Source organism: Eriocheir sinensis, chromosome 34 (assembly GCF_024679095.1).
Source record: "Eriocheir sinensis breed Jianghai 21 chromosome 34, ASM2467909v1, whole genome shotgun sequence".
In the NCBI taxonomy this organism is placed as follows: domain Eukaryota; kingdom Metazoa; phylum Arthropoda; class Malacostraca; order Decapoda; family Varunidae; genus Eriocheir; species Eriocheir sinensis.
Genome location: NC_066542.1, coordinates 16,276,574 through 16,298,410, shown reverse-complemented (window position 1 = coordinate 16,298,410; position 21,837 = coordinate 16,276,574). Strand labels below are relative to the sequence as shown.

General features: G+C 44.9%; 1 protein-coding gene across 1 annotated transcript in view; it reads right to left on the bottom strand.

Moving 5' to 3' along the window:
* The window catches only part of LOC127007201 (abnormal spindle-like microcephaly-associated protein homolog), a 31,916-nt gene extending 10,774 nt beyond the window's left edge, over positions 1–21,142 (bottom strand). The window contains exons 1-19 of the mRNA XM_050877915.1: positions 21,025–21,142; positions 20,482–20,536; positions 19,482–19,670; positions 18,332–18,544; positions 17,234–17,473; positions 14,167–16,735; positions 12,569–12,983; positions 12,023–12,138; positions 11,445–11,684; positions 10,730–10,871; positions 10,097–10,295; positions 9,311–9,486; positions 8,025–8,241; positions 7,455–7,673; positions 6,805–6,930; positions 5,745–5,873; positions 4,587–4,787; positions 1,741–1,911; positions 631–1,089 (exon numbers count right to left, since the gene is read on the bottom strand). Of these exons, the coding sequence (XP_050733872.1) occupies positions 631–1,089; positions 1,741–1,911; positions 4,587–4,787; positions 5,745–5,873; positions 6,805–6,930; positions 7,455–7,673; positions 8,025–8,241; positions 9,311–9,486; positions 10,097–10,295; positions 10,730–10,871; positions 11,445–11,684; positions 12,023–12,138; positions 12,569–12,983; positions 14,167–16,735; positions 17,234–17,473; positions 18,332–18,544; positions 19,482–19,670; positions 20,482–20,496 (6,036 nt within the window). The 5' untranslated portion in view covers positions 20,497–20,536; positions 21,025–21,142. The remainder of the gene's footprint in view (positions 1–630; positions 1,090–1,740; positions 1,912–4,586; positions 4,788–5,744; positions 5,874–6,804; positions 6,931–7,454; positions 7,674–8,024; positions 8,242–9,310; positions 9,487–10,096; positions 10,296–10,729; positions 10,872–11,444; positions 11,685–12,022; positions 12,139–12,568; positions 12,984–14,166; positions 16,736–17,233; positions 17,474–18,331; positions 18,545–19,481; positions 19,671–20,481; positions 20,537–21,024) is intronic.
* Between the last annotated feature and the right edge of the window lie 695 nt (positions 21,143–21,837).

Below are 21,837 nucleotides of genomic sequence, written 5' to 3'. Positions count from 1 at the left end.
GTCTTACCCAAACATGACTCATTACAATAGGGGACAAAAAAATGCTGGCCTCCAAGAGTAATGAATGAAACTCGTCAAAAATAATACTTGCTGACGAGAATGACAAGATAACTTCATAGCCTTCAGGATTAAGGCAAAAGGTGAATGAAAACTAAAAGCTGTAGGAGTCATATCTATCTGAATACTTGAGGATGAAATAGTGCCAGTCTCTGCAGACAAGCTTAAAAGAAGTCTTACGGAGATGGCAAAATATAATGTTTATGGAAATGTTACAGAAAGAAATTGGGTAACAACTGAGACCATAATCTACATGAATGATAAAATTATATTATTATTATTGAGATCCATGGAGAGAGAGAGAGAGAGAGAGAGAGAGAGAGAGAGAGAGAGAGAGAGAGAGAGAGAGAGAGAGAGAGAGAGAGAGAGAGAGAGAGAGAGAGAGAGAGAGAGAGAGAGAGAGAGAGAGAGAGAGAGAGAGAGAAAAAAAGAGAGAAAAAAAAAAAAAACAAGGCTAAGACCCAGAGTCCTCATGAAGAGCTGACACAGATATGAAAAATAAGAGTGGCAGAAAGGCAATGCGAATAAAAAATGGGAAAAGAAAGTCAAATACACAAGCCTCACCCAACACACCTGAGCCTGTAGGAGAGTGATCGCCTTTTGCTGTTCCCTGTACAACGTGCGGCATCGCTTGGTCCTGTACGCATGCTGTATGGTGACGGCTGCGTGTCTGGTGGCCAAGAACTCCCTCCTGACCCTCCGCCCCTCCAGCCAGGCCCTCGTGTGACCCTGCAGGACTATGGCACTGTGACGCAGGGCCAGGTAGTGCCTCCGCCTCACCCACCCGCGGAAGTGATGCTGTACGGTCAAGGCGGCTTTTTCTTGCACTGCCATTAGCTGCTGCTGTGCCACCCTTGCCCGCCAGCGCCTTTGCAGTGTGATGGCGGCTCCTCTCGTTCTCAGGAAGGTGCCACGCTGCCGCTGTGCTCTGAAGGCTGCCTGGAGAATCAAAGCTGCCTTGCGTTGCTGCACGAAGTGTCGACGAGTCAGCTGGGTCTTGACGAAGCGCTGGATGGTGGTGGCTGCACAGTGCTGGGGGTGGAAGGGAAAGGATGACATGATAGTATTTGTGTTATAGTAAAGTCACGTCTAAGATAGGTACTGCATATATTTACATCATGCATACTCTGTGGTAGCATATCAGTTAGACCCCAAATTTATAACTTTTTAAAATTTCATAGTTATGGCCGATATGCTCAAACATTCTGGGGCTTACACACCCACATATGATGAGGGTTTTGTGGAGGTCGTGGGTATTTGCATGGTCAGTGTTGAGCCTAAAGTGAAACCAAATTGTTGAGTCTGTTTTGGCGTTGGCTCCCGTGGCTCCATTTCTCCCCTCTGCTCTGCCACACAGTATCAACACCTATTTTTTCCTTTCATATGTTACCTATAGCTTATATATGAGAGGAAGAGATAGGTGTTGGGACTGTGTGGCAGAGCAGAGGGGAGGAAAGGACCCGAAGGAGCCTATGCTAGACCGGTCTCGACATATTTGGAAGACTTTAGTGATAACTTGACAAGGCTTCTGCACCATGAATGTGAAAAAACACTCATGAGAACCTGACTAATGTCCTCTGTGGCCTTTGGAAATATTTGTTGTGAGAGCCAAAAGTGTCTGAGAATACAGGCCTTCAGATCTATATGCTGAAAGCCTCCTGTTCCCCTCCAGAAGTGCCTCACCTGTCTCTGCTCCAGTCTCTGCCTCTTGAGTCTCTGCAGGAGGCGGGTGGCACAGTACCGGCGCCAGTGGGTCTGCAGAACCATGGCGGCCCTGTTGTATTCTGTGAGGCGGCGGGCGTAGAGAAGCTGCCGCCACCACCGTTGCACCACTGTGGCTGCGCCTGTCCGTGCCTGTGTGTGTGGGGGTGGTGGTGATGGTGAGTGAGGTGTGTGTATTTACCTAGTTATAGTATACAGGATTTGAGCCAAGTTCATTTTGCCTTGTTTCTTCCATATCTCTTTAAATTTATGGATGTTCGTAGCTCTGTTTCTTCATTCAGAGTACCCCAAGACTCAACAATTCTACTCGGTAAGCTAATTTTTTTTAACATTCCTTTTTCATCTTATTTTCTTTCCTCAGTTTATGTTCGTCTCCTTGTCCTTTCATTATTTATTGCTATTAAGTTCCCACTATCCATACGGTCCAATCCCTTAGCAAGTTTGAATGCAGTGATCAAACTCTTCTCACTCTCTTCTTTCTTGCAGTGGGTGTGTATTTACCTAGTTGTAGTTTTACAGGGCCTGGGCTTTACGCTCGTGTGGTCCCGTCTCCGTACCTATATTTATCCAACTTTTCCTTAAAGCTTTGCACACTCCTCGCCGATATTACATCCTCACTCAGTCTGTTCCAAACTTCTATATTTCTTTGCGGTAAGCTATATTTTTTTATGTCTCTCAAGCATCTTCTCTTCCTCAATATTTTACTATGTCCTCTTGTGTTCCTGGTGTGTGTGTGTGTGTGTGAGACAGTGAAACCACCTGTCCTAAGCACTTCACTTGCAACACTAACACCAATCTTACAAATGCACACACACATACACACACACACACACACTCACTCCTGTATTTTTCCCAGTTCCTCTTACCCATCATCTATGTTATCCTCCATCCATACTCTTGAGGAGACCAATACTAAATGACCTTTCTTCACCTCTACCCTTTCCAGTTCCTTTCCATACCCATCCTCTTTTTCAGCCCTCCCACAACCCATCATTATCAACCACAGGGGGCTTCTTTTGTTTCTTTTTTTGGCCGTGAGGTAAAGTAAAGTAACGTGATCTCCAGAGGCACCTTTGTATAACCTTCAATACTACCAAGGTTAAGAATAGGCTTTTGATGAGCAAGGGTGTTTATTGCGACGACAAATATAATTACGTAGTCTTGAAAGCCATACAAAGGAGAGCCGCCAGAACATGATTTGCGCGTAAGATTAATTTGCAAAAGAAAATCACACGTAAAATGAAAATGGGAAACGTTATGCAACGCTACAAAATACTAAAAGGCACGTAATCATGAATGGAAACTAAATAAGAGATTAATAACGGGAGATGAAACTCAAAAAGGTCTATGAAAATGTGAATGAAAAGGAAGGAAAAATCAAATCAAATAAAACAAATGAACTCAGGAGAATCATGAATGGAAACTAAATAAAGAGATTAATAATGGGAGATGAAGTTCGAAAAGGTCTATGAAAATGTGAATGAAACGAAGGGAAAATAAAATCAAATAAAAAAATGAACTCTGGACAGAATGGGAAGACTGCACACTAATAAGGTAGAGGCAAAGTTGGGGGCATACACTAAAGCTGCACCCGGCCTCAGTGCTCGTCTATGTCACATTGGCACATTTGTAGCATATCCAGAAATGTCTTTAAATCTACCTCTAAATGTATACACACAAAAAAATTCTGAATGACTTTGTGAACATAATGTCTTTGGTTATTATGATGCACTTGCTCTATTAATCTGCAACTGTGTGTGAAAGTAAAGGAATGAAGGAAAGAAGGAAGGAAGGAAGGAAAGAAAAGGAAGGAAAAGAAGGAAGGAAAGAAAAAGAAAGGAAGGAAAGGAAGGAAGGAAAGAAAAGGAAGGAAAGGAAAGGAAGGAAAGAAAAAGAAAGGAAGGAAAGGAAAGAAAAGAAGGAAGGACAGAAAAGGAAAAGGAAAGGAAAAGAAAGGAAGGACAGAAAAGGAAGGAAGGAAGGGAAGAAAAGGAAGGAATGAAGGAAGTGTCCAAACGTATAAGAAACACAGTATAAAAATTAAAAGCATATTCTTTGGTCAGTTACCGTTACACCATCATGAGTAGAGTGGCAGTGATGATGTGAGTAAATAAAAGCAAGCAGATAAAAAATGATAAAATGGAAACAAATACACGCAGGGCAACACCAGTAATTAAGACTCCAAAGGCCAGATCTATACAAGTAAATGGAGGCTAATATATATAAAAACGATAAAAGGGAAACAAACACAAAGATACACAGGGATATGACTAAAGAGCCTCGACCTACACATGGAAGCTACCGAGAATGAGTCCTCCACAACTCCCATCCCCATCCAAGTGTCCGAACTCTATCTTAAAATTTCACTCATATCCTAACTTCATAATTCTAGGATGAAGTCTTCACCCTTAGAGTCTATAATCTTAAGAGGGATTGTAAAACCCTTCCATCCTTTTCCTTCACTTTTTCCCTTGCTGCTTCTTCACATTTTCTCCTTTTCCTGCTCCTCTTCCTCCTCCTTCAACTGTTTTCATCTCCCTGTGCTTCCCTATCCTCCCTTCCCCTGCTCCTTCTTCAGCTCTTTTTATCTTTCTGTGTTTCTTTTTCCTCTTTTCATTCCTGCTACTCTCATTATTTTCTCTCCCTTTCTCCTCCTCCTCCAACTCTTTTCTTGTATTTCTCTTTCCTTACTTCTCTAATGTTCCTCCTAATGCACACTCCTCTTTTACCTTTCCTCCTTCTCTTCCTTCCCTCTACCTTTTCTCCTCCTCCTTCACCATCTTTCATTACTCCGTCCCATACTTTACCTTCAGCTCCTGCAGGCGGCGCTGTGCCATCTTCTTGCGCCAGGCCACTTGCAGAACCCTGGCTGCCTTGTTCTCAGCAGTGAGGTCCAGGAGGCGGGCGCAGAGGTGGGCCAGGAACGTTGCCGTGACACGTTCGTCGGGGATGGTGTTGACAGTGTCGGCTGAACGTAGAAGAAGAGGCACTCGGTCCAGCTGGGAAATCTATCACGGGGGGAGATTATTATACTTATCAATCCCTTGAATGCAGATTTCCTACAAGAAGACATCATCAAGCTACAGGAATGGAACAAAAAGTGGCTGCTACAATTCAATGAAGAAAAATATAGTCATGCACCTTGGGAGGGGATATCCAGCATACCAATACCACATGGGAAACACTCCACTATCCACCACAGAGGCAGAGAAAGATTTGGGAGTATATGTTACCAGGCTACCATTGAAAGCCAAATCCGTGCCAATCGTAGCGGACGGGTTAAAGATCCTTGAAGGACATCAAAGGAAAATGAATAAAGTGATGAAGACCCAAACAATCCCCTTGAGGAGCTGATAAGGATGAGTAATAGAAGAGGCAGTGATGGTAAAATAAGGACAAAAAAGGGTGTGTGAAAAGAACAATACCTAATTAGATAACAGGGGAAAGGTTTTGATGTGGTGAGGTGGTGTTATGAGTGGTTGTGGTGGTGCTGGTGATGGCTTAGATGTTGTAGAGCTGAAGGGCAAGTGGTGGCAATGATGTAGATGTTGTAATATGAAGATTTTGTAGAGTTGAGGTAGGTGGGAGGTGGTGGTTGTATAATCTCACTCAAGTTTATATGAAGTAAAAGAATCCACATACCAATAAAATAACATATCTAAAGCTAACCCTTTCCACAACCTCTCTCTCTCTCTCTCTCTCTCTCTCGTGCTTTCCTGTGTTCCATGTTTGTTTTACCTCATTATCTCTTTCTCTTTTGTGCTCTTCTTCCTCCCTCTCTCCTTTCTTTCTCTCTGTCAATCATTCTTACTCTTTGCATCTGCTTCTCTTTTTTTCATTCTATTCCTTTTAGTTTTCAGCTTCATTTTGCATTACCTCTCTCTCTCTCTTTCTTCATACACAAAATATTTCTCCTCTCACTTCCAAATAAATGAATAAAAGAAGTATAAAGCATCAACACCCACCTTGTCCATGAACAGGGTAAAGTTGGCCCGATCATTGGCTAGGCGTGCGGTGTGGAGCTCCCTGGTAGTGCTGTCGTTGTAGGTCATCTCGTAGAAACTGTCATCCATGGACACATCAGGGTTGATCTCCTGGAGGGGTGCAGGGAGAGTTTTGTAGAGACAGGAGTGGAGACAAAGCAATGGAGAACAAGCAAACCAGACAAGTAGTGACAGTATGATCCGTATTCTTAAACACTTTGGCGCCTAAGTCCACATATTCAACAAGGCTTTCGTAGGAGTTTTGAGCATTTCCAGGGGGTAGTTTTATGATCCTAATGATAACGTGGCCCTTCTTCTGTGCCATGAACCTAAAAACAACTCCTCAGAACCCGACTGATATCCTTTTTGGCCCTTTGAATTAGCTTGTGTGAGGGGCGGAGGCATCTGATGATACCAACCTAAGTGTACTCTCATTTTCTTGTTTATTGATATAGGAGGGAGATCAAAAGGGTAATAGTTTGTATTTAACCCAGTAGCAGCGAAGGGGCAAATCTGTGCCATGATATAAACCCCCCAAAATAGATGATGCATAATCTGATCACAAATGCTTTGATATATATTATGAAATGGTTTGTGTGTGGGGTGATTTTTTCTCATTTTTCTCGCTTGGAGGGACCATTAAGAAACATGATCCTCGCTGCTACCGGGTTAAAAAGAAAAATATAAATAAGTTCAGAGGTGTCCATATTCCTCTCTCAAAAACTGTAACCATATGAAGGATGAAACACAGAAATACAGGCTATAGTATGTATTAAAATGAAAGAAAAATGAGTTGAGGAATCCATATTGCTCTCTTGAAAGCATAAATCATAGAAAGGTAGAAATAGAGTAGAAAGAAGTAAGCTTATTCTAATTAATGTTAAAAAAAATAAATAAATAAATAAATAAATAAATAAATAAATCATAATGAAAGGAAGGAAAACTGCTCCACATTTCACTAGGGCAAGAAATAAAAGAGTGAGGACACTGGTTAACTCTTGCACTAGAAAGCTGGAGAGCCCAGGGATGGCCGCTCACTAACCTGAGTGGTGATGTTCTGTGTGGTCTCCCAGATGATGAGGTCACGGGGCAGCAGGTCGGGGTAGTAGTGGTGCAGCAGCAGGCACAGAGCACGCCCGTCGGAGAAGGACACGGTCAAGTTCTCCACCTGGGGCATGATGACAAGGTAACAATATATATTTTTTAACAGAAGAGGAAGCTTAAAAATAATAAATAAATAAATAATGTAAAATAAAATACCTTCTTTCTCATCTCTACATATTATTTTTTCAACAGGAGGAGACAGCTTAAAAAAAAAAAATAATAATAATAATAATAATAATAAATAAAAAAAAAAAAAATAAATAAATAAAAAAAAAAAAAAAATAAATAAATAAATAAATAAAAAAAGTTAAAAAACCCTTCTTTCCCTTCTCTACTCTACTCTCCTTCTCTTCCCTTACTCCTGAAACCCACATCTACCCTACCTCTCCTCCTCTACTCTACTGTACTTCCATTCCTTCTTTCCTTCACAGCTGAAACACACATCTGTTCTCCCTCTTTTCCTTCCTTCCTTCTTTCCTACTTTATTTTCTCTCTCACACATCTGAAATCTATCCAACCTTTATCCATCTTGTTTATCCATCTATCTGACATCTTTCCCACTCTCCCTCCCTGCCTCAGAACACTCACCTCCACACCATAATGAGCACAGGTCAGGGCCGCCCACAGCTTTAGGTTAGCCAGCACACTTTGTTCGCTCCCTGCTGTAACTGCTTCACCAGTATCCTGCTCGGTCAATGCCTCCTGGCCGGCCCGTGCTGCCTCGTCAAGCTGTGCTCGCACCTCCAGGGAACGACGGAGGTGTTTGAATTCCTCCTGAAGACGTTCCTCCTTCACCAGAATGCTCACCTGTGGAAGGCATTTGACTATAGATAGACAGGTAGATAGATAGATAATTTTACTGACCACACTCAAGCAAAAAAATACATAGCTACACATTATATTATACAGAAACACTGAGCTACACAAAATGACACATAACAAAAAATTTGGAAAACAAAGGGAAGTAAAAATAAAAAATCTAAACTTATATCATGGACACTAGAAATAGACACATAGGAATCATGTTGAATGCACACACACACACACACACACACACAATGACAAACACAAAAGCCCGCTAGAAACAAAAAGAAAAAGCCTGCTGTTCATTGTCACTCACCACCTGACATACACCACAATACACACACACACACACACCTGGAACTTGAAGATGATAGCCCAGAGCAGTGCCAGGGTATTTTCGCGGTGCCCATCCACAATATCCTTGGCGGCTACATTGCTAGTGCTGCAGCCGGCATGCGTGAGGGCTGCCAGTGCCACTTCTGTGTTGTGAACTTTCTGGAGGCGGCTGACGGAAGGCACACGCAGCTGGCGGCTCAGCGTGTACTGGCCTGTCAGGACCTCCACGACGCGGCTGTGAGGGAGGGAAGCAATGGGTGGGTCAGAAGACAGGTGGGGAGACAGTGAGGGTAGAAACTAGAGGGAGGCAATGGGTGGGTCAGAAGATAGGTGGGGAGACAGTGAGGGTAGAAACTAGAGGGAGGTGATGGGTGGGTCAGGAGAAAGGTTGGGAGACAGTGAGGGTAGAAACTAGAGGGAGGTGATGGGTGGGTCAGAAGACAGGTGGGGAGACAGTGAGGGTAGAAACTAGAGGGAGGCAATTGGGGAGACAATGAGGGTAGAAACTAGAGGGAGGTGATGGGTGGGTCAGGAGAAAGGTTGAGAGACAGTGAGGGTAGAAACTAAGTAACAAATGAATGGGTATAGAAAAGCACTACTAGGCAGGATGGACCAAGGGAGGAGAGAAGAAAGGAGCCCATAAAGTCTAAAAATCCATTACTTAAATTTGATAAAAGTAGATATGAAGACAGGCCAACATGACATTAAGTTGAATTCCACATATTACAACAACTAGGTAATAAAAACAAATGAAGGAACAGACACTCACACCTTTGGAAATACTTATCATGAGCCAAAAGCAACAGAGAATACCAGCTTAAGTTAGATATAAGTAGATATGGAGACTGAACATGAGGCTAAATGGAATCCACCATACTATAATAATGCCTTTGGATATGTTCATTGTGAGTGCTGAAAGTGTGTGAGAATATGAGCCAAGTTGGATAAAAGTGGATATGGAAACAGGCCAACACAAGACGAACCCAAATCCTGTGTATTGACTGTGGAATTCATACAAGAAGACATCACCAAGCTACAGGAATGGATCAAAAAGTGGCTGCTACAATTCAATGAAGAAAAATGTAGTCTTGCACCTTGCGAGGGGATATCCAGCATACCAATACCACACGGGAAACACCCCAGTATACACCACAGAGGCAGAGAAAGACTTGGGACTATATGTTATCAGGCTACCAGTAAAAGCCAAATTCGTTCTAATTGCAGTGGACGGGTTACAACAAGGTAATTACAAGCAAACTCTCATACATCACAACCAGTTAAATACAAACGAAGGAGACACTCACGCCAGGCGCACTCCACAACGTAGGTCAGTGGGGAGGTTGGTGACGGCAAAATCAAATTCATCGAGGAAGGACTGGCGGTGGGTGACCTTGTAGCCGAGGTGGGCGAGGTGCTTGGTGATGTCCCCGATGCCCTGCAGGAAGTGCCGCGCAAACTCCACCAGGATGTCGCGGCTGGCCTGTACGTAGAAGAGGATGAAGATGAGTGAGAGACTGGGGTATACTCCTCTTCTGTAGCTTTTTCTGTTTATACAAGTGATCACTCGTTCTGATGATGAGTCTCTTCCATCTTCCTCTGTCAAGCACCCTATTCTTTTCTAACCCTTTTGTCCCTAAAGCCTGTGTGTAGGGGAGGAAAATTGATCGGTTCATTAGGGTATATTTTTCTGCAGATTTTCCAGTTTTTATGTGGTGTTGGTGTTTCTGATGATAAGCCTCCTCCATTTTCTACTTTCACCCTATTCTTTCTACCTTTCTATCTTTACTCAGCCTCCCTCCTCCTTCCCATGTCTCAGTTTTAGCATCCTCCTCCTCCTTTTCTCCCTTTACTCAGCCTCCCTTCTCCTTCTCATGTCCCATTTTTTAGCCTTTTCCTTCTCTCTTCCCATCTCTTTCAGCCTTACACTCGCCTATCTCCTTCCTATATCCCACTTTTAGCATCTTCCTTCTCCCTTTCAACTTTATACTCATCTTCCTTCTCCTTCATATATCTTAAGCTTCTTCCTTCTCCCTATCAACCTTATACTCATCTTCTTTCCTCCTTTAAGCTTCTTCCTTCTCCCTTCCTACCTTATGTTCTGCCTCCTTCCTGAAGAGGCAAGGGTCATGGTCGATGAGCCGAGCCTCCTTCGCATTGTCAAGGAAGAAGACCAGAAGGAGGAACTTTTTGAGCTGGAAGGCCTTAATAGCTGCCTCATACCCGGGTCGGTAGGAGTGAGGCACAGTGGGGTGGGCGTGAGCTGCGGCGATGTCCGGGTTGTTGAGGAGCCTGGGAGGGAGTGGATTAGTGAGAGAACCATTTTTTCCCCCCCTTTTTCATGCCATCCCTCCTTGCTTTAGGTAATGACTCCTCCTTTCTATCCCTGTTTCCAACCATAATCATAACCAAGAATGAGAGAACCATTTCCTTTCCCTCCTTTTTTCATGCCATCCTTCTTGCTTTAGGGAAGAACTCCTCCTCCTTCCTATCCCTGTTTCCAACCTTTCCATCACTCTCCATTCACTCCTCTGTCCACTACTTCTAATACTTATTTTTTATGTTCCTCTTCTCCTGGATGTAGGAATTTTGATGGTTTCAACTTGTATTTAATTAATGTCAAGAAAGTTTCTTAATATGATCCTCCATACAGAAGACAAGAAGTGTTTCAAGAGGTTCTAGGCTTTCATATTTTCTCGTCACCCCAACACACACTTCACACACACCTGGTAATGATGAAGTGTGTGATGCCGGTCATGTCACTATTGCTGTTGAGGTGAAGCAGCTCCCCGTAGGTTGTCTCCAGGCCCACACGCAGCCACAGCGGGTTGTAGCACAGCGCCAGTTGAAGCATTTGCTGTTTTAGACCTGAGGGGAGACAGAGTAGATAGGAAATAAGTTTACATAGATATTCAGAGGGAAGGCAGGCCCGATGATTAACCATGCTACATGAAAATGGTTAAGAGACAGTGAAGAAAAAGATGGAAAGAAAACTTGGTATACATTCAGTTTCAATGCTCACAGTATTTACCACTCTACTCATTATAAAGGTAAAAGGTAAAGTTGGGAGCCTACACTACTACTGCATGTGGGGCTGTGCTCATCTTTACCACTGGCCCTTTGAGCCTGTGTCGGGAGAGCCCGTTAACCCAACACAGGGCCAGTGTAACATCTGGCTTAATAGTTTACCTCCCCAAGGTTTCCCCAGGTACCCATTTATTGACCATCCCAAGAGAAGGATGAACAGCTGGGTAGGCTGCATGTCAAATACCCAGGGATGCAGATTTGTAGTCAGGCATGCTAACCACTGTATGAAGGTGGTGGTTTGCTCCTTATAGCATCTGTATATATGCCCACACATACACTTGCTCATTCACACAGGAACACACACCAGATAACTCCAAGCACACAGACACACACCAGATAACTCCAAACACCCACCTAGGTCAGCGTGCGTTAACCTGTCCTCTCGTATGGTCAGGTAGCCCCGGTCGATGGCATTCTCCAGCCTGGCCACCACTTTGATGTTCTCCTCGCGCTGGAAGAACACGCAAGCCTTCCTCCGCAGGTGGTTGAGGCGGCAGCGGGCTGAGTAGGAGCGTAGGGACAGCGCCTCCTTGGTGGGAGCTGCGGGGATGCCCTTCCTCTTGACAGCCTCGGACCACAGCTTACCCAAATCCACTGTGGGAAAGATTTTCAGGTTATTTAAAAATGACCTTGACAAAAATAATAGAAAGAAAGGCTGATGGAAGGGAGAGAACAGTGATGGACCTAATAGGAAAATTGGGATTATCTGTCTACCTTGAGACTAAAAAATGGGTTGACTGACCAGAAAAAAAGTTTTGGTGGAGAAGAAATCAAAACGAAAACAAAACATTTGTTGGGGAAGTTTAATGACCTAATGGAGAGAGAGAGAGAGAGAACAAAAAAAAAAAAAAAAAAAAAAATAGAGATAAATATATATAAAATAGAAGTGTTATTAAAGAGGTCATAGGCAGCAAAGACAACACCACACTGACCTTTCTTGACCTTGGAAGCCACATCCTCATCCTCCGGTGGGGTCAGGATGAAATTGAGCCACTTGGTGAAGCCGGCAATCTGCTTATCCATCCAGCGGTCATCATAGAACATGTTCCTGTGGTGGAGGAAGAGGTGGAATTATTTTTTCAAGCTTATGGAAAAATGGGAAGATAAGAAAAAGGAAGGACTGAGAAGGAAAGGATTTGAAAGTGGTGGAAATGAGGGATATGTCAGAATAATGTAAATGAAAAAATTATTATTTCCCAAAGTAGTTTCACATTACATTTAAGGTGCGCTCTGTATCCCCATAATTATAGTGATATGATGGGGAAAAAAAAAAAAAAAAAAAAAAAAAAAAGTGGTTTTTACAGTACAGTAAAGAAGGAAGAAAAAGGGAAAAGGAGGGAAAAAGAAAGAAAAATGAAAAGAAAAAAAGGAAGGAGAAAAGAAAACATGAAAAAAAAGAGAAAATATGGGTCTTAAACTACATAAAACAAGAACAGAAAAGACAGAAACAGAAAACAATTTGGCAAACACAAACTTACTTGGCGGCAAATGGATTCGGGTGATGCACAATACTTGTCTTGGCCGCCTTGATGAGGGTGAGGCGGGCAAGAGGCTGAGCAGAGGAGGAGGCAGGGCGGGGGAGAGCAGGGGCACCGGTGCTTCTACGCCCTCCCTTCTTCACTCTCTCGGCCTTGCTGGGGGCTGGCGGGTGACTCACGATGGAGGAGGAGGAGGATAAAGAGGAGCAGGAAGAGGATGCGGATAGGGAGGAGGAGGATTTTGACTTGGAAAGCTTGGAGGTGGCAGTGGAGGAAGTGGATAGGGAGGCTGTGGAGTGGTTGTGCTTTGTGGAAGGGGAGGTGGATGGGGTGGGTGCAGGTTTAGGGGCATGGAGGTTGGGGTTAGAGGCTGCCTTCTTTAGTCCAGCTGTGCTCTTTCTTGCTCCTGATGTGCCTGAAAAGAAAAGGGAAATGAGGAGGATGTTAGTGTGAGTGTGTTTGAGTGTAAACGTTAAGAGAATGGGAGTGAGGGGGAAGCTAATAAAACTTACTAATGAGACTTAACCTGGTAGCAGCGACGGGCCAAATTTGTGACTTTACCGTGTAGCAGCGATGGGCCAAATTTGTGCCATGATATAAACCCCCCAAAATAGATGATACATAATCTGATCACAAATGCTCTGATATATATTATGAAATGGTTTGTGTGAGGGGTGATTTTTTTCTCATTTTTCTCGCTTGGAGGGACCATTAAGAAACATGATCCCCGCTGTTACCAGGTTAAGCGAGAAAAATGAGAAAAAAATGATCACTCACACAAACCATTTCATAATATATATATCAAAGAATTTGTGATCAGTTTATGTATCATCTATTTTGGAGGGTTTATACCATGGCACAAATTTGGCCCGTCGCTGCTACACGGTCAAGCCACAAATTTGGCCTGTCGTTGCTACCGGGTTAATTTCCTCTACTGATACAGAGAACAACAGCCTAGAGAAGCTATTTATAACACAGTGCTAATAAACTATAAGATGGGCAATGTCAACTCTTTAATCCTCTCTTATTCACTGTAACTTATGCCTTACATGGTTTACAGTGCAGTATCCTATAACGCATCCTCTCTACTACTCTTTCTTCTTCTCTTCCTGATATATATCCTAAGGAAGCTCCTCATGCTAGTTTTACTAATACAAAGGAAAGGCTAACACTTAAACTCATCCATCATCTTTCATACCCATCTGTAATTTCTTCGTCTTTTCTTTACCTTCCCTTTCTATCACCTAACAACAGGAAGGTTATCAAGCCAGTGTTGGTACTTAATTAAATATAGCAAGACCAAAACTAAGGCTATTCCACCCTCTTTCTTATCCATTTATAACTCTATCTTTCCTCCCCTGATTTATAATAACTAAGAGAAGCTCCGTATGCCCATTAACAAGTACAACAAGGCCAAACCCAAGACTATTCCACTCAAATTTCCATCTAAAAAATGTATCCTTTCTTATTCAAATGCTTCTGTTTTCTTCATTCCTTTCTTCCTCATACAAAACCTAGACATACACATTCTTCCTCATTCATGTGCTTCTGCCCTCTCCATCCTTCCATGATACATAACAACCTAGACACATACTAACCTGGAGGTTGTGGGGCTGCTCTGGGCCTTCCTCTCACACCACCAGCCCCAGAAACGGAACTCTTGGGGGGACTGTGCTTGCGGGTGACGACCACAGTGGGTCTGCGGGGGACGGGGCCAGCACGGAAGCCTTTCGGGGGAACCGGTGCTGGGGCTGTGGCGGAGGTTGGGGTGACACGGCTCCTCTTGGGCACTGAATCTTTAGTGGGTCCCTCTGGTGGCCGTTTACAGCCCCCAGGGGAGATCTGTATGAATATCAGACCCCCTTTACCTTTCTCGTTGGGGTCTGTGGCTTGGGGTGACTTGGGGCTGCCTGTTTGTGAAGTGGTTGATGCCATTTCACCCCATTCTGAGGTGTGGAGGTGATCAGAACTGCTTTGGGAGGCTGTGGGGGTAGGGGACTGTGGTGTGTCTGTGGGGTCAGCGTGTGTGGGTGAATGGGGCTGTTCTGCATGTGTGATAGGAGACTGTGGGTGCTCTAAAGGCCTGGTGGGAGAGTTAGGTTCTTCAGAAGGCAATGCAGTGGTAGGGCGAGGCAGGTCATGAGTCTTGTTCAATGTGGGTAGTGATGGTAGTGGTGGTGGTGGTGCATGGGGGCCAAAGTTCAGGCTGTTCTGGTGGTGTTGGGGGTTCTTACTGATGATAAATGTGCCTTGGGTCTCCTCCTCTTCAATGGTACTCAGTGCCTGATACCCCAGACCCTCTGAGAGCAGGCTGGAGGTGGTGAGGGAAGCTGAGAGTGAAGACTTCTTCCAGTGTTCAGGGTCCTCGAAGATCAGCTGCCGTCCCTTGTCTGACAGACGCCGTAATTCCTCTGGGGGCGCCTCCTTCACCCCTGTCGAGCATCTCCTTGGGTTGTGCGTTGGGGAGAAAGCGAATGCTCCCAGGGTGATCTCGCCCTTAATGGGGGAGAAAGTCTCTCCTCCCAGGGTGTCTTGCAAGGGGGAGGAAGGTGAGACTTTGTACATCAGGAGCTCACTGAGAGCCTCACTCTGGTACGGTGAGTGTGTGGTGGGGAGGAGGGTGTGTGTGGCATCACTGGGTGATGTGGGAGGAGCTGCAGGGTGTGTGGTGGTGTGTGGTGAGGGTGGGCCAGGTGGTGTGTGCACGGTGATGAGGTCCGAGGGGTGGAGGATGGACGTCTCCATGGTGATAGTGCCGCTGCTCAGCCGGCTCGGGGACACCTGCTCGGGGGAGGCCTGGAGGGACAGTGTGTCCTCCTGGCTCTCCAGGAACGAGGAGTGTTCAAGGTGGCCGGCCATGCCCCCAATCTTGGGTGTGGGGAACTCCTGGGTGATGTTAAAATTCTCCTGGTGTGGGGGGGATGGAGGTGTGCTGGGGGCACTCTCGTACTCTGAGGCAGGTGTGGCAGGGGCAGTCATGGGTGTGGTGGGGGCAGTGCACATCACCTCCTCCTCTTCTTCCTCCTCCTCCTCTGCCTCGGCCCCGGGGGAAGCCTCCCGGGGCGTGTGGAGAAGGTTGCTGTTGTCCAGCCTCTCTAGCAGGTCCTGGCAGCTGGCCATGAAGGCAGCGAGGCTCCCCCGGCGGGGCTGGGGCAGCGGGGTGGCGGGGGACACCTCCAGTGACACCCGGTCCAGGAGCTGGCTGAGGGAGGGGGAGGCAGCGCGGGGGGTGAAGGCCGGGTGCTGGAGGCAGGGTGTCTCGGGGCTGAGGGGCAGGGGGCGATGGGAGGACGTCTGGTACAGCGGTGAGGGGGGTGACGGGGCACACTGCTGGTCCTTGATGAAAGTCTGGCGCCTCATTGGAGAAGCTTCCACCTCACAGGCAGGGAGGTGCCCCCCCACCACAGGGCTGAAGACCTCTGGGGGCACTGCCACGTAGGTCTGGCGGCGCAGGGGGGTGTTGGGGAGGGGACAGGTGGGCAGGGCGTCCCCTTTCACCTCACGGAAGGTCTCCTGTGGTGCAGCTGTTGGCACACAGGTCTGGCGGCGTGATGAGCAGGCACCCACCTCCTCCACCTCTGCCTGAGCCTCTGGGAGGGGTGGGGGGACCATGCTGTGGGCAGTAAAGGTCTGGCGGCGTGCATCCACTTCCTCCACCCGTCTGTGAGCCTCTGGGGGAGGCGGGGGAGCCATGCTGAGGGCGGTGAATGTCTCCCGGCGTGATGAACATGTGTCCACCTCCTCCACCCATCTATGAGCATCCGGTGGGGGTGGGGGAGCCATGCCTCGGCCAGTAAATGTCTGGCGGCACGCTGGTGGACGAGAGAACTCTTCCACCTGTTCAGTAGACCAATGGTACTCCACCTGTTCCTGATACTCCACCTGCTCCTGATACTCCACTTCCACCACCTCCTGCACCTCCACAGAGTCCTTCCACATGACATGATGGTTCCCCGTCCTGGTGGTGGTGGTGGTAGAGGAGGAGGATGTGGAGGAGATAGAGACTAGCTGTTCTGACTCAACAGAGGAGAGGGAGAGGTTGTTGAGGGGTTCAGCAGAGGTGACGGGCGTGCTGGTAACTCGGTGGGCAGGCAGGGTGTTGTTGTTGCTGCCCTGCCTGTTAAGTGGCTGAAGTACTTGTGGGCCCACGCTGGCTCTGGATGTCGTCTAAGGAGGGGAGAAGAGAGGAGAGATGAGGTGGTGCTAAGATGGGAAGAGAAGATGAAGGGGTTATGGGGTGTACATAAGGTGGTCTATTTCCTCCTTCACATCCTGCAAGTGCAATATCTCAGAAGTGCTAGGGTTGTGTGCGTCTAAATTAATGCTAAGTTTGATATGATAGCAATTAGGAATACTCTACTTTCCCTACCACTTAAAAGGTGTTAGTGCCTGTAGCAGTGTGGACAAGTTGTGAAATTGAATGACAAAAGGTTTGAGAAGGAAACAGGCTAAAACTAGGTTACTGAAAGGGAAGTGGATAAAGTACCAGTCAGTGAACAAGTCTGTGATGTAAATAGCAAAAAAATGAAAGCTTTAAATGTAGGTTAGGTAGATTTATGAACAAGTGTGGAAGAATGAAGATACTGATTAACTCTTGAATAAGGAATCTGGAGAGCATAGGATTAAGCTTGAGTAGAAAGCCTAGTGAAAGTCATGCATACTTACCTTAGTAGCAGGCAGAGTTTTGGCGAAGTTAAAACATTTTGGCATAACCCCCCCATTGTCAAATAAGGGAGCCTGGGAAGGTCTTGGGGGTCTATTTTCAGCATTTCCATGGCTACCATTGCCTCGGCTGCCCCGGTTAAGGAGTGGCGGGGCAGGAACGGCTTTGACAGGCTTGGTCCTTGGGCGAGATGGGGCTACGTTTGTGTTCTGGGGCCTGAGAGGAGCCCGGCCACGCCCTCTCTGTTTATGGGAAGGTAGATAAGACAGGTGTTGTGAGAGGGTGTTGAGGTGGCGATGGCGTGAAGGAGAATGTGAGGAAAACGATAACATATATAAAATTATACGTAATTAAGAGGACTATCTGACAAAAATTTATTAATTATACATTATTGTTGACCGATTTTCATGAATTCCTAATATGTTATGTATACCAGTAAAGAGAGGTTCCATGCCAGACTTCATATGAACTGCATGATAAATAATTGAAAAATTATTATTTTTTTTTTTGGAAGAAAAGAAAAAATAAAATGCAATATTTCTTTGTTAAGCATGAGACAATGTTGATGAAAAATACTAAATAAACTTTGTTAATTCTCAAAAAATATTACTGGACATTTATAAAAAATAATAATAAAAAATTAAAAAATCAGTGTGAGCGCCTGCCAATGCAAACTGTGACAAGTCACTCGATGGGGGAGGGAGGGGAAAATGCCACAACTTTATTTTTTGTGAAATTTGCTGTAAAACTTTGTCACAAGGAGGCCGAAAGATACACGAACATGTGAAAATTTACTGGAATATTTCGCTACTTCTTTTTTTCCAAATATTTCTATCAGACAGTTCCCTTAACCCAGTAGCAGCGGGGATCATGTTCCTTAATGGTCCATTTAAGCGAGAAAATGAGAAAAAATCATCCCTCACACAAACCATTTCATAATATATATCAAAGCATTTGTGATCAGATTATGTATCATCTATTTTTGGGGGTTTATATCATGGCACAAATTTGGCCTGTCGCCGCTACACGGTAAAGCCACAAATTTGTCCCGTCGCTGCTACTGGGTTAGGGGGGGAGAGAGAGAGAGAGAGCAACAATACCTTTTTAGGCCTGGGATCAACACAGGAGCCAATGAGGACAGTCTGGGCGCGTACACCAATGTCCGTCCGCCACAGCACCGTCTCCCTGGCCCCACCCTCCTGTGTCGGGGTCCACCACAGCTCAATCTCAACGCTCTGGCTTGGCTCCAGCACCAGCAACTCTTCCTCCCATGCAAACCCTGTCTCAGCCTTGGGGAACCTCTCGCAGATGATCTGAGAGAGAAGGAAGAAGACGAGAAGATGTTAAAGATATTCAGTCATAAAAACATGGGAACCTTTCATTTATGACTTGAGAGAAAGAGGAAGGAGGAGGATAGTTAAAGAAGAGATTCAGTGTCGTAAGAACCTTTCACATATGACCATAGAGAAAGGAGGAGGAAGAGGAGGAGAAATGGGTGTTAAAAGAAGAGATTCAGTGTCATAAGCACCTTTTACATAGGTAGAAATTAAGAGAAACAGATGTAAGTGTTCAGAAGATTCAATGCTTTATTTCACATTCTGTTCATTGCAATTAACTGAGAGAAAGGAAGAGGAGAACGGGGTGTTAAAAAGGAGATTTTGTCATAAGAACAGGAACCTTTCACTGGAGAGTAAGAAGGAGAAGGTGTTAGGAAGGATATGAAGTGTTCTATTTAACCTTCTGTTCATTGCAATTAACCTGAGAAAGTGGAGGAGAATGGGGTGATAAGGAAATGGTACAGTGATCTATTTATCTTTATCTCTATTGTAAGTATTAACATTCTAAGCTTACTGCAGTGATAGGCAAATAAGATGTTATATAGGTATAGGTACAATAGATGAACAGGAGGAACAGATGAGAAAGCTTCAGGTCCTGCTGGTGTGACATTAGTCCAAAGGTGAAATGGACAAGGTAAAGTTGGGGGCATATGCTGTGGGGTGTGGGGTGGATAAGAGTCTGCCACCCCAGAACACAATCAGTATAACATCCAGGTAACCACAGTTTACCTTCCCCAGGTTTCCCCAGGTACCCTTTTATGGATTAATAAAAAAAAAAAAAAAAAAAAAAAAAAAAAAAAATAGATATAAAACTATATAATAGACAAATGATAAAAAGAAAGAAAAAAGACACAATAGAAAAGGAAGATATATATAAATAAATAAAAAAATTAAAAAAATAGTAAACCCTCACCCGCTGAGTCTGGTCCTTGGGGTTGAGAACACGGAGGCGTCGGCGGCAGGAGGTGCCCAGCTTGACCCTCTCAAAGCACAGCTTGGGAGGATGTGTGAAGTGGGTGAGCCGCAGCACTGGCACCTCCTCAGCCGCTGCTGCTGCTGCCACTGCTGCTGCGTGCTGCCGCTGCTTCTGGCCGGGGCTGATCTATGGGGTGGGAGGTAGAAGGTACGTGGTTAGGTTCAGGCAAGGAAGATGCTTTGGTGTGTATGCGTGTGTGTAATATATATATATATATATATATATATATATATATATATATATATATATATATATATATATATATATATATATATATATATATATATTATATAAAATTTTGATAAAAAAATTAAAAATCTCATGTCTGAAGCTATTTTTTAGGATGCGAAGGACAAAGAGCAAGAATGATGAAGGAGAGGCATGACTGACTGACTTACTTGGGCTTGTCTAGAAGTGCTTGAGCTTTTATTTTTATTTTTATATTTTTATAAGAGTAGGTGAGACAAACCAAGTACAATCAGTAAATGTGTAGTTTAGCTCCACCTCCTCCTGGATCACAGCCGCCACCCTAAATGTTTCATATGGATCGGCTACACTGGCATGATTATGTAGTTTACTTAGTCTCATCTACTACATCTAGAGGCCCATGCCTTACAGTCACAGCAGTCCACTGATGTATCCAACCCTGGTGTCCCTAATGGTGAGGGCCACTTGGCCTGGTAGTGAGTTTGTTGTTGCAGCCACTTGCAGTACAGCCTGGCACCACCCTCAAGAAAGTATCGAGACTTTATGTGAACTCATCCACTGAGCATTCTTTATTTCTGTTACTTCCCTAGGCAGCGTGTTTAAATTCTTTGGCCTGTATCTTGACCCACAGCATGAAGTCATACTTGGTACTTTGGGGTGGTGGAGCAAAACTATAGGTACTGGTAGGTAGCTGCTTATAGACTAACAGAAGAATAAAACCAATCCTTACCTCAAAGTAAGCCATGATTCCTTGATAGCAGGCAGGTCAGGAGTTTTCACACCACCTGCAAATAAAACACACACACCTGAAATTAGAATAAACACCCGAATAAATGCCCCTAGGCTTGTAACGAGCACGGGGAGGGGAGGAAGGGCTTCTTAAGGACATTGCCAGAGCCTATTAGTCTGGCACAGGCATTAATGTTAGTGGGTAGTAGTGGTAATAGTAGTAAAAGAGTAGTGAGCTCATTTGTCTTGCATTAGTTTAGTTTATGGGCAAAAATAAGCTAAGAAAGTGTCTACGAAAAAAAAATTAAACGCTATATAACTCACGTCTGTCACGCCCAGGGCCATGGACACCTCCCAGACCCTTCTCTCATGCACAAACAGATCAAACAAACACGCACAAACACATCAAATAAACACTAACAAACAAACAACGAACACTGCTCTCCTCTCCCAAGCCCTAAGCAGCCCCCACTATATCTAACCCATATTTCCCGCCTTGCCCCGCCATTACAGCCTTAACTGACCTTACTCATCTATGCCTTACCTCACTGGCGCCCTTTAATGGCCTTGGCACTCATGGGTAAGGAGTAAAGGGCACGAAAAAGGCTAAAATAGGCGCCCTTCTCTCCGAGGCGTGCAGCGGGGATTTAAAGGTCCAAGCGTTTGAATCCCTCGGCCAATCAGCGCGCAGCAAGGTTGCGGCAGCCAATCAGCGCGCGGGGCGGCGATGCTCGGGAATGTTTGGAGCCACTGACCAATCAGGAGCCGCTACTCTAAAGGTATAGAGTAAATAACATTATTATAACAGTAAGGACCTCATAATAATAATGATAATAATAATAATAATAATAATAATAAATGAATAAATAGATAAATAAGTGGGGGCATGCATCAGGGGGCGCGTCGTCTCGCCCACCCAAGCCCGGGGGTCCCTCCGGGCAAGTCTTTGCTGCCGTTATATCACAGGAGCTGCCGTTTTAAAACCTGCTGACAGGAAAGAAATCCCAAGTCACCTCTAACATCAAGATCAACTCCAAGATCATGCAAGCAGGACGCTTTCCCTAATAATAGTAGTGTAAAGGGGGGAGCACATTTATATATGTTAATTAATAGCTATATTGGAGGGCATTTATTCGGACAATTTTTTGTGTACCGTAGTCAAGTTTTGCATGTTATACACTAAGAAGCCTAGAAAAAAAAAAAAGATATAGCCTAATGTACAGCAGTCGTCTGTTTTTCCTCCTGCCAATGTCTTGAACTCATTCAAGAGGAGTCAAGACACCTCCATCCGAAAGTGACCACTTTTGGCCACTCATCTCCACATTCTTGTACAGGAACAGCGCAAACGTCAGAGTTG